At 46.6% G+C, this 19,510-nt stretch overlaps 1 protein-coding gene across 1 annotated transcript in view; it reads left to right on the plus strand.

Annotated features, from left to right (window-relative positions):
• The first annotated feature begins 15,838 nt into the window (after positions 1 to 15,838).
• The window catches only part of ESYT3 (extended synaptotagmin 3), a 280,270-nt gene continuing 276,598 nt past the window's right edge, over positions 15,839 to 19,510 (plus strand). The window contains exon 1 of the mRNA XM_086957414.1: positions 15,839 to 17,500. Within this exon, the coding sequence (XP_086813540.1) occupies positions 17,141 to 17,500 (360 nt within the window). The 5' untranslated portion in view covers positions 15,839 to 17,140. The remainder of the gene's footprint in view (positions 17,501 to 19,510) is intronic.

Consider the following 19,510-nt stretch of genomic DNA (forward strand, 5'->3'; position numbering starts at 1 on the left):
TTTGCCACTCACAATACCAATAGCTCAAACATTCCTAAAGCGAGACCTATTGCATTGCAAATGCTTGTTTTACTTTGTTCACACTGGTGCGTTCTGTCAGTCCTTACTCAAGGACTGCACTTTTTACATTACACCTCGCATTTTAATATTTCCTTGTGCAACTTTCTCTTCACCTACGCCACTAAACGCTGGTTTTCGTTGTTGCGCACCTACTAACTGAGATGACATTTTTTTTCCATTTATATTGGGACGGTTTCTTATAATGAGCTTTATGTGCTTTCACCTGATGCATGCTGGGAATTGTATTGTGACACGGGCTTTCTTTGTGTTACACAGAGGGTTTTACTTGGCTCTCAGTACTTGGGCTGTACGTTATTGCCGGCCTGTTAGAAGCGTGTTAACCGGTTCCGTGCGCGTGACGGAAACACTCCGTCACGAGTGCGCTGTGCTAATGCCGGAGTGGTTCCGTCATGCCGCGGCCGCTCCGCCCTTGCTGTATCAATTCTGCGCCTGCGTTTCTGAATTAATGAGCGGGCGGGCCGTGACGGTGATGGAGCAAGGATTCGCACGCATAGCGCCTTGCTCGTATGCAAAACCCTTGTCTATAATTGCATAATAATATTAACACCATTGTTCGTCATTTGTAAAGTGTTTTCCCCTACACGCGGGTGTCCCTAGGATGCTTGCTTGTTTGTCTTTTCACGTACTAACGAAGCTTGCACTGAAAATGGCTGCTTTGCCGCAAATTCAGTCTGCGCATGCGTCGGTCATACCCATGTGATGTGACGCACTCGCATTCTGGAGGGATTCTGTGCTCATGCGCATTGATGCTAAATATGGCCGCTTGTCTCTCACCACGCTCTCTGCTTACTGCAGCAGCTTTTAGCCTATCTATTCTTTCGCATTAATCCTTAATGCTATAGTTATTATAAAAGTAAGGGTTGGTTTTCCTTTATCATGGTATACAGTGCGATCATTTTTTATGTATGATTCTAATTTGTCTTCGCTTACTTTTCATGTACCGCGTCTTTGTGGGCTGGGTATTCATGAGCGGAGCCATGCTTGAGGCTCTGCTGGGCACCGTCACCTGACCAGAGAAAGTTCCAACTGCGCAGAAGCTAAACCTAGCCAGCTGGCTCCTGAAGCACAATGCGCCTGGGAACACCGCTGGGAGTACGGAGTCTCACCTTGAAAGAAGCAATACTGTTGCTACATATTGAAAACTGTCCTGTACTGTTGTATTCTATGCATGGGAACGTGAACCTGAGGGGCGGGTATTCAAAATTGCATATTTAATCATGTGAAACTGAATTCTAGGAGGTGGTAAAGACCGCACCACCTCTCCTGACCAATCACAATGTGGGAAACTGTCACTTGCAACATTTATGGGTGGTCTAAGGGTCCCCAAACTGTATAACTACCCTAGTTTAGCTTAGGAAAATTGTCCGACTTGTCCGAGTAGCAGACCTGTCACTGACCCTACGATCTCAATAGGTGCTCATTCTGAAAGTGCTGCGGAGCACTTTGTCCATACTTTCCACAATCTCCTAAGGGGTGGAAAATCCTAAGTGCTGGCGAAGCACTTTGCTGGGGAATTCGAAAATCCAATCAGGGTTTCTGGCGGATTACTTGCAGGAGGGGGTAACGCAGGCGTTGCTGTCCGAAGCTGTGGGTGTTGGTCGTACCCTGGGAGGCCCAGTCCTTGATCCGAACCTGAGGGGTATCCTGTCCTTATTCTCCGTGAGCTGTACCTGCTCACAGTCTGGCATTCCTTTTCTGAGGGTCCCTGTCCCCGTCTTCCCAACTGACCCGTGGCCAGGGTTGGTCTTCAATCTAAATTAGGTAAATATAGATTGTGGGTTTGCGTATCTCTTTTCTCTCTCTCTCTCTCTCCCTGATCTGTTAAAGCATTCTTACCTGTGTTATTGCCTTATTGCCATTGAACTTATATGTGCCTGAATTTTAGTTGGTTCCTTCTCTCCCCCTCTCCTTTAGAAATTCATTGATTTTATAAACCATAGCATGTTCCCGTTTTTCCCTTTCCTTTAGTGGTTTGCAGTGAGCTTAGCAAGAATATTCTGAACACTTAGGTTAAGTACATGTTCTAAGTCCCATCCCATTCCTATGTTCTAGTATAACGTTGCAGTGAATAGTACGTGCTAAAACTTCTCCCTGTAGTTTCCCATATACTCTAAATGGTCATATTTTTTGTGCAAAGTTACCTTTTGGTACTGATTTTGATGTTTGATATATTACTCTGTGTATCGCTTATTATTTTGGCTTCTTCACTTTGAAATCTTATATAAAAACTTGAACTTAATCAGGTGTCTGTGGTCATTTTACAAAACTGTGGAAAGTATTTTAAGGATTTTAAGGTGTATTGGATGTTAGGCCTGTCTACTTTTTCTTAACAGCTCCAGGTCCGTCAAGGAATTGCGCCCGTGGTAAGTCGGGTGCATGGTAAGCAGAGGTAAATCCAAACTTGATTACTCCTAGCAGCGTGCAGGAGGAGAAATCCTCACCCAGTTTTCACCCAAACGAAATTAATGTGTTCTTCACGCCGAGGGCCCAGTGCGTGTTAGAGAATTGGTATCCCGGGTGACCTGGGGAAAACTGCGCGCTCTAGCAGTAATTTCTGGCTAGCAGAGGATGGTTTGGACTAGTTGGATTAGGTAGGCAGGATAGCCGTGAATACAAAAACGTGCTGCTGATTGTTACTGTATGCTGATTGTTACTGTATTTTTACAATATTTTTGAAATGTGTTTTTATATGTAAATGTTCATGAATTTGCATTGCTGTTATAAATACTGCATGTTGAATTAACCCAGAATTGTTTGTAAATGTTCAGTGTAGTCTGAATCCCCGGGGAAGTATTTTAGCTAACGGTGAGTAGAATCCGGTTAGCTGTTGAAGTCACTAGGTTTGAGATATTAGTGCAGGGTTAAGGATAACTGGAAGCACTAATTAGGACCTTTGTTTCTGGAGTGAATGATAGCTACGAGTCCATTATAAAACTTTCATTGCGATATCACCTAGTAAGGGTCGCATACGGGAGGAGTAATAGGGTCTCCGAGGCTTGTCTGGTAAGTAAAATAGTTCGCTGGTGAAATCCTGGCTCAGTACATATCCCCGATCAAGGTGGATGAGTCAGAAGAATAACGGGTTCTATGTTACTAGTGTGTAGGGACAGGCAAAGAAGTCTATCCAGAGTGAATGAAAAGTAGACAGAAGTGGTTTACTAGTAGCGAAAGAAAAGTCTTTTCTCTCTTTAGAACACTCAGACATAGTGGCAAACGTTGTGTATTGTTAACTAAAACCTGCACTCGCACTTTAGAGAGAGTAAAAAGTTTCCGTTACCTTGTGAAGGCGGGAGTCAGTCGGAGAGCTGCTCTGACGTCACTCCGTGCCGCGCTGGTATTGGTCAGAACAGCGGGCGGGTAGCGGAGCTGAATTTGTGAAGGAGGGGTGAGTGCCGAAACGGGAGACTCTGTCTTGCGAAAAGGCCGCGCACCCATTGGTTGACCGTAGTTGTATTCTCTGACCTGATTGGGTGGCGCGAAATAGAAGTCGCGCTAGCATTGGAAGCACGAAAGTAAACAAAATTAATCAAGCCGAGTTAGAAGCGAGTCTGGAGAGTTGTATGTGGTATCCAGACTTCATACCGAATCCAAAGTACCTAGGATTTCATAAGGATCAGCTTATACGAGGTAGACCGCACATGATGTATGGAATAAAGAGAAAATTGTCATTTTCGGATAAAGTGAAGAACTTTTTCAAAACTGACAAACCCATTAGAACAAGAGAAGGCGTACTCATTCCCCCGCCAAATACCCCTGCCTCTTTTATGATGTTTGATAAAGGGTATCACACTTGTCTCTGGCTAGAAAATTGGGCAAAGTATACTGTAGATGACGGAGTCCTGGCATTCCCTGTTGAAGGTACATTTAATGGTCGGATCCTGTTTAACTTAAGGACCCGCATGAATGAGTTACACCCTAGACCTAGGTTGACCCAGTACGAAGCTTTGGAGGAATGGGAGATTGAGGCTGCAGAGCGAGATAAACCACGAATGGATAAGGGAGTGAGTAGGTGGTATCCCAGACTTCCAACGCCAACCAAAGAGCAGAAAATGAAACAGTGGAGGCAGTCTATGTTAACTGAAGGGCTGTTCCCCATGATGGGAGTATTAGAGGAGAAAAGAGGAAAATGTAAAGCAAAAACCCATCACCTAGCACCTATGGGGGATGTAGAAGATGAACACCTGGAAGACTTGTTAATGAAGGATCCACCTCCCTATGTAGCGGAATCAGATTCGGTGCATTCCCAAAGTTCTGTTACCGATTACCCCCGGAGTGGGAGGGAAAGTGATACAGACAGGACAGCTACAAGCAGTAAGCATAGTGGAAGGGATGAGTTTTGCAGACCTAAGTCCACAGTCCCGAATTATCAACCATTCGGGGAAAGTCCCCCTCGATTGGTTGCCCCGACTGCCCCGAATATCTATCCGTCCTTAGTACCTCAGGTATTGCATGGCAACTCTGCTGGAAGGGGGTTGCAGGAAAAGGAGAGAGAAGTCCTGACTAGACAGCGAGAGGACTTAGCCAGAACAATTGCACAGATGCATCCCCATCCTGAGGCCTTGACCATCCCGGTAACTATTGGTCCTGCTATCCCAATGTATAAAAATGACTTGATTAGTCCCCTTCCTCCTGTCATCACCCCAATGCTGCCTACTACTGGCTTCCAGACCCCGAGGAAAGAAGTGTTCATAGATGAGGATCAGGAAAGTGAGTGTGAATCTGGAAGTTTAATGGATTTGCCCATAAGGGAGTCAAGGGCCAGTGTAGTAGGGACAAGAAGTCAGCCCAGGCAAAAGGAAGTGGTGATTGAAAGTGCATCTGGAATCAGGAACGCCTCTTTAGTTTCCCCTGAAGAATTAGACAGGTGGACAAAGGAGATAGAGAAAGAGACCACTTCTCAACCTAAAACATTGGAAATATATAAATTAAGAATAGAAATAGAAGAAATGATGGCTGGGAACGTGGGAGTTGAGCGCCTGAGCTCGTATAATGAAGAAGAGTTACTATTCATCAGTAAAAATCTTACCCGGAGTGCCAGGGTGCTCCACGAAAAGATAATGGATGCAGCCGCAGAAATGGGCGTTGATGTTAGTCGCTCCAAAATCCTTCAGAAACCCTACAGAGTGGACTTTTCAGACAAGGACTTAGAAAGCCTGAATGTGATGGGGAAACAGATCCAAGTAAAAGAATTGTTGAAACTCCTGCAGAAATGGGGCGAAGTGGGGAAGTGGAGAACAAGGTGGGCAAAGAAGAAGGAAGGCAGCAGGGCTGGGTCAGTAACTTCAGAATTCGTATTAAAGGAAGTAACCCCAACAGAAAAATTGTGTCCCATGAGAGAGGTCCCGGGAGGGAAGTACGTCCATGTCCCTTGGTCCAGGCAAGACATTGTGTCATTTACAAATGACTTCCCGAAATTACGCGAGAAACCAGTTGACTGGTACCGACAGGTAGAGCGTTTCATAAAAGTTCAGAAATGCCTGCTGAAAGACCTGGATGGGTTTTTCGACATTGTGGTCCCTGTAGATCTATGGACCGAATGTAAGATAGAAATTGATTGGCCAAATGATGAATATCCCAGAGATGAGAGGACGGGAGCCCCTTCAGCGGATGTTATGAGGAAATATGACCAGGTCATACAGTATCTTAAGAAAAAGGTGCCAGCCAAAGAGACAGATTGGACCCGAATAGATAGAACAACCCAAGAACGTGATGAGACAGTTCATTCATTTTACGAAAGGTTACTACAGGTATTCAAAACTTACAGTGGTATTGATAATGTGGACATGAAAGACATGACCCATTTCAGTTACAGATTTGTGCTAGGATTAAGGCCTGAAATATCACAATGGATTCGAGATAACAAAATCAGTTGGCAGGGAAAGCCCATAGATGATGTCCTGAAATATGCAAAATACTGCGAAGATGAAATTGAAAATAAAAAGAAAGCCCTCAAGGAAAAGGTGATGTGGGCACAGGTGAAATTAGCCGAACAGCAAGAAAAACAGTTAAGTAAAATGACTTCTGATAATAATGTTCCGAATACCAATTCTGGGGGGGGAGGAAAGCCCAGACCTAAAATGAGTCGTGAGGAGGCCATGAAAAAGTTTCCGTGCCATGGGTGCGGCCAGATGGGGCATTGGAGAGACGAGTGTCCACACCTACAGGCCGGTAATGCTCCTGTAAATGGTTTAAATCCACAGGTACCGAAAGAGGGGACAAGGAAAACCCAGCAACAGGTAAAATTACCTCCAGTACCTCGCGCTCCTAGACAGAATTTTAAGAGTCAGGGTCAGCAGAATGAGAGGGCGGAAGTATGGGAGGTTGAGAGTGAAAGAAATGCAGTCATTCCACAGTACCTGCTAAGTGATACCTTCCTTTGTGAAGATCAAGATTGACGGGGCCTGAGAGGGGAGGATGAGGAGTGCGTACTTGGCGCCTCCTTACCGGTAGACCAGACTGGACCATACATTGAAGGAAAGGTTGAAGGCAAAGACGTCACCTTTCTGTTGGACACTGGTGCTACCAGATCCACTGTAAGAACAGTGGATGTTCCTAACCTACCCCTCTCGGGAGAAGCGATCCAAGTAGTGGGCGTATCAAATCAGATAATAAGTACCCCTGTAACTGAACCAATGGAGATTTCTATAGGAAATTTCAAGGAAATGTACAGATTTGTGGTCTGTGATTCCAGTCCTGTAAACCTACTGGGACGTGATTTGTTGTGCAAGATGCGTTGTACCATTTACTGCACACCAAATGGCGTTGAAATTCAGACCCCCGATGAAGATGGCCTGTACAAACTGATGTTAGTCAGACAAGATGCTGACATTAAGCCTTTGACAATTGAGGACTTACCTGAGGAACTCCAGCTAAGGGTAGTACCCGAAGTGTGGGATTTCACAGGAAAAGATGTAGGCCTGATGGCAAATGTGGACCCGGTTAAAGTAACAATAAAAACAAATGCTGTATACCCCAAAACCAGGCAGTACAAAATGAGTGCAGAAGTGAAGGCAGGAGTAGCGACTGAAATCACGAGGCTGCTAGAAGCAGAAATAATAGAGGAAGTGCTGAGCAGCCCCTGTAATTCGCCTATCATTGGGATCAAAAAGCCTAGTGGGAAGTACCGGGTGGTGCAAGATTTGCGCAAGGTAAACCAAATTGTTGTGCCTTGCTGTCCTATTGTACCCAACCCTGCAGTGATACTCTACCAGATTCCTTGGAACGCAGAATGGTTCACTGTCATCGATCTGTGCCACGCATTCTTTTCCATCCCATTGCATCCAGAAAGCAAGTTCCTTTTCAGTTTTGAATTCGACAGTCATATCTATGTCTGGAATCGTGTCCCTCAAGGGTACACTGAAAGTCCATCGATTTTCAACCAGATACTGAAAAAGTGCCTTGAATCCCTAGTGCTGCCGAAAGAGTCTGTTTTGGTGCAGTACATAGATGACCTGTTAGTGGCATCTAAAACCCAGTCCGACTGTGTCACTGACACAATTGCCTTGCTGAATCACCTAGGAAAAGGAGGACATAAAGTGTCGCCTGACAAATTACAATTCTGTAAAAACTCAGTAAAATATCTGGGGCACCAGATAGAAAAGGGAATCAGGAAGGTCACTGCCGAAAGGATCAAGATAATTAGAGCAATGGAACTGCCCACGACCCAGAAAGAGGTGAGAATGTTCTTGGGAGTTGTGGGTTACTGCAGGCAATGGATTGCAGGATTTGCGGCTCTAGCCCGACCCCTGATAAATATGACAAAGAAAGGAGTGGAAGATCCCGTCCATTGGGACAGTGAGAGCATGAATGCTTGGGTAACTCTGAGGAACTGTCTGTGTACCGCACCTGCATTGGGTATGCCTGAGTACAATAAACCCTTTGAACTGTTCTGTGACACAAGGGAGAATTGTGCTCTTTCAGTCCTGACTCAGGAGCACGGATCAGTCAGGAGACCAGTAGCCTACTTTTCAGCCACCCTAGATCCAGTGGCCGCTGGATTGCCTGGCTGCTTAAAAGCCGTTGCTGCTACTTGCGTCAGCCTGGAACAGAGTGAGGGCATTGTCATGGGACATCCCGTCACTGTCTATGTTCCTCATTCTGTTGTCATCCTACTGACTAGAACTAGGACCCAGTACCTCACACCTAGTCGGCTGACTAAGTATGAGAGAATTTTGATTGGTGCTGAAAATGTAACTATCTCCCGGTGCAATGTCCTAAATCCTGCGACACTGTTACCTGTCCCTCTGGATGCAGAATCGGATGAGGGTGGGGAACATAATTGCATCGATCTGACTGAATATAGCACCAAGCCCCGTCCTGACATTCGTGAAATAGCACTACGGGACGGGGATAAAACAATGTTTGTGGATGGCTCGTGTTTGAGACATGAGAGTGGGAGTCTGAGTGCTGCCTATGCTGTGGTTACTCTGACAGGAGTCGTCGAGGCATCTTACATGCGCGAGGTGAAATCTGCACAAGTGGCGGAGCTTATAGCGTTAACCCGAGCATGCAAGAGGGGAAAAAGCAAAAGAATTACTGTTTACACAGACAGTCAGTACTGTTTCGGGGTTGTTCATGACTTCGGCCAATTGTGGTTGCAAAGAGAATTCATGACTTCCTCTGGCACACCTATCCGAAATGGGAAAGTAGTGCATAACTTACTGGAAGCCATCCAATTACCCAAAGAATTGGCTGTGGTCAAGTGTGCGGCTCACAGATCTGGAAATGATGATGTGACTGCCGGTAATAGGTACGCTGACCAAATTGCACAGTTTTGTGCCCGACACCAGATGTCCCTACAAATTGCCCGGTGGGATGGAACCAGCTGCCAACTTATGTTGTTTGATAATGTGTCAACGTGGGAAGAATTAAGAGAGATACAACAAGCCACAGACAGGCAAGAAAAAGGCAGGTGGGCCGCAAAGGAGTGCGAGTTGCGAGAAGATGGTGTGGTGGTAAATCCGGAGGGGGTGCCTGTACTGCCTGATAGCTTGATCGACCCCATGGTCAGAATGATACATGAGCCAACACATATGGGAAGAGATGCGATGTGTCGGGTGTTTGAACAAGTGTTCTGTAATTCAAAGTTCAGGGACCAGGCGGAAAGGCTTTGCCAGAGGTGCCTAGTGTGTCAGCAATTCAATGCAGGAAAGAAGACTGTAGTGAAACAGAGTACTATTGGAAAGGCAGTAGGTCCCTTCGTAAGAATCCAGGCAGACTTCATAACCATGCCCAGATGCAACGGATACAGATATGTTTTAGTCATAGTTTGTCTATTCTCTAGGTGGGTGGAAGCATATCCAGCTAAGAAAAATGACGCTATAACCACAGCAAAACTATTGCTCAGGGAGTTGATACCTAGGTATGGGATCCCAGAGACGATCGAAACGGACCAAGGTGGGCATTTTGCCAACGATGTCCTATTGGAACTCTGTAGAGCATTCAAAATGAAGCAAAGACTGCACTGTGCCTACCACCCAGAGGCTTCTGGGGTAGTGGAACAAATAAATGGCACTCTGAAGTCCAGACTGGGGAAAATGTGTGATTCCACAAAAATGAACTGGATAGAAGCTTTACCCCTGGTGCTGATGAGTCTGAGAAGTATCCCGAATCGAAAGACTGGCCTGAGTCCCCATGAAGTGTTGATGGGAAGAGTGATGCGCCAGGCATGGGTACCCGGAAACAAACTGCTAAGCATTTCTGATGATATGGTGCTAGAATACTGCAAGCAGCTGGGTGACCAAGTGCGTTCTCTCTCTCAGCAGATTGGAGAGACTGAAGACGAGTGGCCAAAGACTCCAGCACACAACCTGCAGCCAGGAGACTGGGTGGTGTTAAAGAAACACACCCGGAGCAGCTGCTTGAAGCCAAGGTGGGGAAAGCGACGACAAGTGATCCTCGTCACTACCACTGCTGTGAAGTGCGCTGGTGTACCGAAGTGGATCCACGCCAGCCACACAAAGCGGGTATCTGGAGAAAACGCGACTGGAGCTGAAGGCAGCACAGCTGAAGAGACCTCCGAGGAAGAGAGTCCGGAGCTAGCTGACATCGAACTGCCGAGCACAAGTCAAGACGTTGAATGGTATCCCGCCGACGAACCGGTTCATGATCCAATACGAACCCGAAAATATTCTTACTTAGACAGTGAGTGGGATAGTCCAGGTGAGTCAGAAATAGAAGGAGCAGGTCAGGTCAACGAAAGTCATAACACACCTGATCAGGACATAGGCCAAGTAGGGTCAGATCAAGATCTCGAGACTCCTCCTGAAACTCCGGAGCCGAGAAAGGGACAGTTAGAAATTAGGGCTGACGTTCATGCAGAAGAAAACGAAGAGATCGAAGAGCATGAACAGGAACAGATAGAACTAGATCAAAGTGCTCAGACAACGGAAACAACAGTAACCAGAAACAAAAAGAAAGTGCGATTTGAATCTGAGCAGGGACAGAATAGGGACCAGGCAGAAGAGATAGACGAAAGACCTGGAACTAGTCAGACAGGCAGGGAATCAGAAGTGCCACAACAAAAAGTGAAAAGAGTGCACGAAGAAGGAGAAGTCTCCTCAACCACTGGGAGGCACGGAGGAAGAAGTACACCTCGATACGTCAAAAGACTAAGGCTCAGACTAAAGACAGTCGAAGAAAACGATAAAGACCGAAAAAGGGCTTTAAGTGAAAGGAATGCAGCCCAAGGCAAATCGCTGAGAAAGAGCGACAGAATAAAGAAACAGAACCGACTGTATCGGAGCCCTGAGTGGACGTACTTTGTGTTGGAAGAGATTGACGAGCCTCACCACAGTGGCAACAGTGACAACGAGTCCATTGCTGATCGGAGTTCGGACGAAGACCCTCCTTAAGTGAGCCCTGAAGTGAGCCTTTGGTGCAAAGAAACGAAGAGGGGTAGCAAAAGCCACCTGTAAGCTAAAATGTCTGATCCGAGTGTCTCTGGGAGATCCCGCTGTGGGTGTCTCAAAACCTGTTGTAAGATATGCTTGTGTAGTGTAGCTATGCTAATAGTAATGTGGATAGGACTAACAGTTTGTCTACCTTTTATGATAAGTAAGAATCCTAACTTGTCCCCTACTGAACCCGAAGCAGTAGATGTAGGGGTTGTACAGACTGCAGAAACACCACGTAGACTAGAAAGACGCGACAAAAGAGTAGGACTGACACACACACGACCTAATTTAGAAGCACCAGATGAGGATGGACTACATTTTCACAGAATGAAGAACAGGACGCATTTAAATGTTTTTGCTAACTTGTTAGTGCATTATGTAGAAGCTATGGAAATAGAGGACTGTTATGTCTGCATGAAGCTGCCAACTTCAGTGGCTGAAGGCGTGACATACCACCATCTACCTTTGACCTATGGAATCTCCTGTAGTATATTAGCTAGCTTGTTCTATAGAAGCACCTTGCAGTACTATTATTCAAACGATGACGTAGTATTTTCTGAACTTCCTGTTAGAGGACATTTGAACCGTGTACATACTACAAGTGATGTGACCCGCTATATGGGAGAATATTTCCTGACTATAGGTAACATAGACTTAGATCAAGCAAGAGAAGACAATCTGACCTGTTCACTGCAAGAGCAGGAAAAGATGTTTATAAAGATGGCAGACAGAAGGAGAGAAAAGTTTCAGAAGAAGGCAAATGACGAGAAGGATAGAATCCCTAGGTGGGCTGAGCACATGGACAACACCTCAGAAGGCGAAGCCAGTCCTGCCTTGTTGCTGGATTTTGAAAGAAAGGGGAAACTTTGTATCCATAGGGAAAAGACAGAGTACTATAACAATGTATTCATCGGTTCCAGCGAGTGTGAACATAATTATAAGGTAATTGGAGGTTGGGGTTTCAAAAACGGGTCAGAACCTGTGTTTCCCGGAATATATTATATATGTGGGAACAAGGCTTATTTCAAATTGCCGGATCACTGGTATGGAAGCTGCTACTTTGGCATTGTTTTCCCGAAAATATACCATGTGAATAATGCAGCTGGAAGCGATGATGAAACTAATGGCTTAGTGCGTAGTAGACGCGAAAGTGTAGGCGAAATTGTAGGTGATATCTTCAGTGCACTGATACCTGGAATGGGGGTAGTTCTGAACACCCATAGAATCTGCAAACTGTCTACAGTAGTGGACCGGTTATCAACGGACACTGCTGCTGGTTTCCTGCTGGTCAATACTGAAATGGTTGCGATCAGATCAATGGTTTTACAAAACCGTCTTGCCCTTGACACCCTATTAGCAAAAGAGGGCGGAGTCTGTAGAATGCTGAAAGCGCAACATTGTTGCACCTACATTCCGGACAAAAGTATCGAATTAAAACAATATGTGAAGAACATAACTAATTTGGAAAGAGAACTCAAACCATTGGAGGTTGACAGTGCCTGGACGAGACTGACTGGAGGTCTCTCCTCTATAGGTAGTTGGTTTACTAATCTAGGTAGAAATATTTTGTGGAAAATACTGATGCCAATAGTCATAATAGGTGTGATTGTATTGATCATTTTTATCTGCTGCAAATGTCAGAAGTGTAAAAAGAAATATACAGTAAATCCGAGGGGGGTGAAAAGAAACATTGATGAGCTAGAATTAGAAGAGCTGAAGAGTGCAATTTATAAAAAGGCGAAAAATCACCACTCTCATAGGGAAGCTGAAAGAAAACTAAACAATAAGTTTATTGAAATCGAAATGGACGATATGAATGAATGAGAAAAGTTGGCATCTGTTTCCTTCATGTAGTGATGATAGTAAATATCATCAAAGAGGGGATTGATGGAGCAAGGATTCGCACGCATAGCGCCTTGCTCGTATGCAAAACCCTTGTCTATAATTGCATAATAATATTAACACCATTGTTCGTCATTTGTAAAGTGTTTTCCCCCACACGCGGGTGTCCCTAGGATGCTTGCTTGTTTGTCTTTTCACGTACTAACGAAGCTTGCACTGAAAATGGCTGCTTTGCCGCAAATTCAGTCTGCGCATGCGTCGGTCATACCCATGTGATGTGACGCATTCGCATTCTGGAGGGATTCTGTGCTCATGCGCATTGATGCTAAATATGGCCGCTTGTCTCTCACCACGCTCTCTGCTTACTGCAGCAGCTTTTAGCCTATCTATTCTTTCGCATTAATCCTTAATGCTATAGTTATTATAAAAGTAAGGGTTGGTTTTCCTTTATCATGGTATACAGTGCGATCATTTTTTATGTATGATTCTAATTTGTCTTCGCTTACTTTTCATGTACCGCGTCTTTGTGGGCTGGGTATTCATGAGCGGAGCCATGCTTGAGGCTCTGCTGGGCACCGTCACCTGACCAGAGAAAGTTCCAACTGCGCAGAAGCTAAACCTAGCCAGCTGGCTCCTGAAGCACAATGCGCCTGGGAACACCGCTGGGAGTACGGAGTCTCACCTTGAAAGAAGCAATACTGTTGCTACATATTGAAAACTGTCCTGTACTGTTGTATTCTATGCATGGGAACGTGAACCTGAGGGGCGGGTATTCAAAATTGCATATTTAATCATGTGAAACTGAATTCTAGGAGGTGGTAAAGACCGCACCACCTCTCCTGACCAATCACAATGTGGGAAACTGTCACTTGCAACATTTATGGGTGGTCTAAGGGTCCCCAAACTGTATAACTACCCTAGTTTAGCTTAGGAAAATTGTCCGACTTGTCCGAGTAGCAGACCTGTCACTGACCCTACGATCTCAATAGGTGCTCATTCTGAAAGTGCTGCGGAGCACTTTGTCCATACTTTCCACAATCTCCTAAGGGGTGGAAAATCCTAAGTGCTGGCGAAGCACTTTGCTGGGGAATTCGAAAATCCAATCAGGGTTTCTGGCGGATTACTTGCAGGAGGGGGTAACGCAGGCGTTGCTGTCCGAAGCTGTGGGTGTTGGTCGTACCCTGGGAGGCCCAGTCCTTGATCCGAACCTGAGGGGTATCCTGTCCTTATTCTCCGTGAGCTGTACCTGCTCACAGTCTGGCATTCCTTTTCTGAGGGTCCCTGTCCCCGTCTTCCCAACTGACCCGTGGCCAGGGTTGGTCTTCAATCTAAATTAGGTAAATATAGATTGTGGGTTTGCGTATCTCTTTTCTCTCTCTCTCTCTCTCCCTGATCTGTTAAAGCATTCTTACCTGTGTTATTGCCTTATTGCCATTGAACTTATATGTGCCTGAATTTTAGTTGGTTCCTTCTCTCCCCCTCTCCTTTAGAAATTCATTGATTTTATAAACCATAGCATGTTCCCGTTTTTCCCTTTCCTTTAGTGGTTTGCAGTGAGCTTAGCAAGAATATTCTGAACACTTAGGTTAAGTACATGTTCTAAGTCCCATCCCATTCCTATGTTCTAGTATAACGTTGCAGTGAATAGTACGTGCTAAAACTTCTCCCTGTAGTTTCCCATATACTCTAAATGGTCATATTTTTTGTGCAAAGTTACCTTTTGGTACTGATTTTGATGTTTGATATATTACTCTGTGTATCGCTTATTATTTTGGCTTCTTCACTTTGAAATCTTATATAAAAACTTGAACTTAATCAGGTGTCTGTGGTCATTTTACAAAACTGTGGAAAGTATTTTAAGGATTTTAAGGTGTATTGGATGTTAGGCCTGTCTACTTTTTCTTAACAGCTCCAGGTCCGTCAAGGAATTGCGCCCGTGGTAAGTCGGGTGCATGGTAAGCAGAGGTAAATCCAAACTTGATTACTCCTAGCAGCGTGCAGGAGGAGAAATCCTCACCCAGTTTTCACCCAAACGAAATTAATGTGTTCTTCACGCCGAGGGCCCAGTGCGTGTTAGAGAATTGGTATCCCGGGTGACCTGGGGAAAACTGCGCGCTCTAGCAACGGAACCACTCCGTCATGAGCACAGCGCACCCGTGGCTCGTGACGGAGTGGTTCCGTCACAAGGAGGCCAGCGCCGCATGACCTCCCCTCCCCCCCCCCAGCGCCGCGGTGGAATTACCGCTGCGGCCAAGGGGTTCACAAAACTTACTTACTTACCAAGTGCCTTGAGACCCTCCGGGTGAGTAGCGCGCTAAACAAATGCCTTGATTGATTGATTGATTGACTTGTGGACACAGGTTCTTTTAGTCTAGCCTGCATGTTGACCTTCCCACCACTACCTTACAGAAGTAACACTAGACGTTTTAGCACCCAGGATATTGTCTTGCATGCCGAAATATGTATATGGTCCCGCAAGGGAAGGTACCCAGTCTTGATTTCACCTTATCCCTCTTTCTTCTATCAACCTGCACTTCCTGTTTCTTTCTCTATGCTCTTTTTAAGACCTGCTTTTCCACTGTTTTATCTCCATCCTCTTTCCTTCCTATCTCTTTAAATAGATCAAATAATCCTCCAATGAAAACAAAAAAAATAACTAAAATGCATTGTCATTGACTCTTTTACAACGCCAATAGCTCTATCTTTCACTAATGCAAGACAGATTGCATTGCAAACGCTTGTTCCAATGACAGTGCTGCTCTTGCCCGGGCAGACCCGCCTGCACACGGCAGCGCAGCCTCTGCGTGGACCGCCGAGCACTCTCGCTCGGGAGCCCTGGGGCGGAGGAGGGCGTGCTGAGGATGGCCTTGGACGAGCTCCCACGAGCGGACACGCCCTCCTCGCGGGGCGTGGCCGGCCGGGCGTGTCCACGTGAGGGAGTGCTCTAATTACAAGAGTTTTGAGGCTCCTGAGCGGCAGGGCCCGCTGAGTGTGGGTGCGGTCCCGATGGGCAGTGCCCTAATTACCAGAGTTTCGTAGTCGCCGGCTGTGCCTGGCCTAGATGAGGCCGGGTGTGGTAATATCATCCAAGGGTTCCTGGTGATGTGCTGCTGTCCCGGTTTGAGATGGGGGACGGTGGTAGGTGCACCGGCGTGGGGACGCAAATGAACGCCAACTCCCGCCTCCTTTCCTGACTTGGCTGTGCCCGGGTCTCTCACCCTTGCCTCGGGCGCGTCTCCGTGGCCCCTGGAGCTGTGGTGGACCCGCTCCCTGCGCGCCCTGAGTCGCCTCAGAGCGAGGGCTGTCCCCCATGGGAGGGGCGTGGACGCCCGGGCTCCTCTTCACCTCGGCCCCGCCTCCTTGTCCGCCTGTCCGGAGGTAGACACACATACCTATCGATAGACTCACGGCCTCGGCTGCTGCTAATGCCATGGCGGGCGCGGGATGAGACACCGGCAGGAGAGGAATAAAACTGCGCAGCCCCGGCCGGGCAGCTCAGAGAGGGAGAGCGCCGCCGGCCCCGAGACACCGCCGAGAGCGGCACTGCACGGCGCACACCTGGAGCAGTGATCACACACTGCCCGCCGCCCGCCCACCCCTGCACCAGGCTTGTGCAACAGAAGCCCCCGGGGTGGCCTTGCCCCGCTTGGACCGTCGCACGCCTCTGACTGGGACTTAGTTCTGCACCGCGGGAGTCGTTCCAGGGAGCGTTGTACCTGTCCCTGGCTGAACCCGGGCAGGGAATAGTGAACCCGAGCCTCGCTGCCCGGACAAGGAGGTGGGTGCCTGCGCCTCGCCCTCTGCTGACCCGTCGGAGTGGCAGTAGCTGCGTCTTCTGCCCGCACGGGGGGTGCTCTGTCCCAGCCTGGTTGGTATCCGGGCTGGGAGTTGTGCAGCTGAGAGTCGGACCCTCTTACCAGGACTGTGGCTTGTGGCTGTGTCCGACCCTCTGTTACCTGAAGTAATAAAAAAAAGTGCTGTCAGTCGGGCCTCTTCTTCACACTCGCACCCGAGGCGTTCGTGTCTGGTTTTTGAGCCCTCGTTCTCTAGGCGCTGTCTAGGGTACCTGCTGATTTCGCTGACAGCCCCCACACCCCTCGCCCAGATCTCCTCAGGGCATCTCTGAGCGTGGATCCTGAACTCGGCCCCTGGTCCTCATCTCCACTGTTCTTCTTAAGAGTTTGTAGCTCCTTCATCAAGACCTCACCTTGACCAGCGCCTTGAGACCCTTGCGGGTGAGTAGTGCGCTATACTAGTATCAATTTACACCTGGCCTGGTTCTTGTTCTTACCGACCACCCTCGCCTGAGCTCTAGCAGCAGCATGGGGGAGCAGGGAAGGGCAGCTAACAGGGATCCGGGCCCCCAGAGGCGGCAGCAGAGAGGGGGGACCCCGGAGGCCGAGCAATCCCAGGAGAAGGAGTTCTCCCCCACGGCCGTGAACCTGCTGCTCCTGGAGATGATGTCCTACCTGTGCAGGGCCGTCTTCTACCTCATCCCCGTCTACCTGTGCGGATACCTGGGCCTGGGCGTCAGCTGGGTGCTGCTCGGCCTCCTTCTCTGGATGTGGTTTAAGAAGAACAAGGGCAGCAAGCTGAACCGCCTGACTGCGGCCTACGAGCTGCTGGAGCAAGAGAAGGAAACCATCTGCAAGCAGATCGGCAGCCAGCACCTGCCCGCCTGGGTGAGTACAACTGGCATGGCCACCCCCACCTGTGCACAGGGTCTGTGGAGGTGGGACAACAGGCTGGCAATGGAGCATTTGTTAACTTTGTTTTACTATTTTAAGTTTTACAAACACCTTATTGATCAGTTATATATAAGATAAACATTTTGTTAAAAAAAATAGTATGCTTTAAAATAGAAATAAAGTAGAACATAACTTGTGGAATTATACATGTAGGACTATGAATAATTCAGAACATAAACGGAAGGCATGCAAACAAATATATGCATAATAACTAAGGAAATTAGAAAAAAAGGAAAGAAAATGGAGAAAAAGGACTGAACAGTAGTACATTAGTTACAAATTAGACACTTTTGAGACTTAAATGAGAAGTGATTAATACGTAATATTATACGTAGAGCATTTCAAAACTCTGTTTTAAAACCAGATTACACCCAACTTCGTCTTGGGGAAACTTCCATTTCAACCCCAAAAATGAGCCTTTGCTGTTGAAAATAATAAGCCCTGTATCCCAGTGCATTTCCTGGGCAGTTGCAAACTGTGCCACATGTAGACAGGGAAAGTACACAGCGTGGGCTTTCCAAAGTTGACAAATATAGACATTATCCACATATACTGTCTATCATTCCAAATATTCCTTAAGAGCAGTAGTATAATTTCAAGTCATCCCATGTCATAAGTGGATTTTTAATAAGGGTTTTTTTAGGTGAAACTTTAATGTATAACTATTATTAAGAATTATACAGTTATTGGCTATATTATTAACGCAGAGACTGGAATGCAAAATGGCATGGTCTTTGATTGGTAAAGGTATGCATGAAATGTTGGGTTCAGCAGCAGTTACACCATTAGTATGGCATTTCCTCAGTCATTGGTATGCAATATTTAAGACAAGCCAGTCGGCCCAGTGGCCATGATTGGTGAAGGCGTCTGCAATAATTGGCTGTTTGGCTTTCATAGCATGCCTGACAGAGGAAACCCTGCAAACTTTTACTTCAGCAGATCACGTCAGATGGACTCTTAATCGCACAATGAACTCATTCATTTTTCACAATATCTGTGCTCTCTTTTTTTTCTGGTTACTTCAAATGTATTTGTTGTATATTTTCACAACAGTGTGTAGATATTCATTTTCTGTTTTTTCAGACGCGTGTTTTGCACACAACATGGCGTGCAATAAGAAACCGAGTACTCTTTGCCCATGGTTCTTTAGTACTTTTGCAACTCAAACGGTAGCAAAATAAAACCTAAGAAACACATTCAGTCCCCTCTAGGTAGCAAAAAAAGCTAGGTTAAATTGTCAAAATCATAAACACCAAATGTATTTTTGTGTGTTTTGCTGTTGTCTTCCTTGATTCTAGCCCCCTATTCGAGTTTCTGTCGTTTATTGAAGTAGCCTACCTATTTCAATTAACCATTGCCTAACGCACAATGAATGGGTGGTAACTACTGAGATGGAGAATCCTCTAGTGGCCCAGCATAGGGTACCCATAGGGAGTAAACACAGTCAGTGGCTACTCCTCCCCAAAACAACCCACATGAAGATAAGTACCAGCATACCTACTTGCATCTGTTCTTACACCAACCACAACAACCATTCGAATAAACCACACCACTCAGCTCATTGACCTCACACATTTCATCCACGTTTTCTCACATTTAGGCCAACTGTCTCCCTTACAGCCAGTGCACGCCAAAGGCTCTGTGGAACCCAATGGAAACAGCAGCGGTCTGTTGCCTTGTTGGGGTTATGACTCGCTACATATATGATACATATAGAGTACATACTCAAAACGGGCATTAAACCCTGCCAGGGGTGCGGAAAGCGCGAAGTGAATCCCCACATAATCCAACACATTCTGACTTGCAGAAGAAGAGTTGCATGCCTGCAGAAACGCACAGCCCAAGAATAACAGGTCATGCACATTTTCATGGAGACTGTGTATTGTTTTTTTTAACTAAAGGTCTGCTCCAAGCCGGCCTGTGAGCCGTGGCTGAAGGGGCTGG

This window comes from Lissotriton vulgaris, chromosome 2_1, assembly GCF_964263255.1.
Source record: "Lissotriton vulgaris chromosome 2_1, aLisVul1.2, whole genome shotgun sequence".
Lineage (NCBI taxonomy): Eukaryota > Metazoa > Chordata > Amphibia > Caudata > Salamandridae > Lissotriton > Lissotriton vulgaris.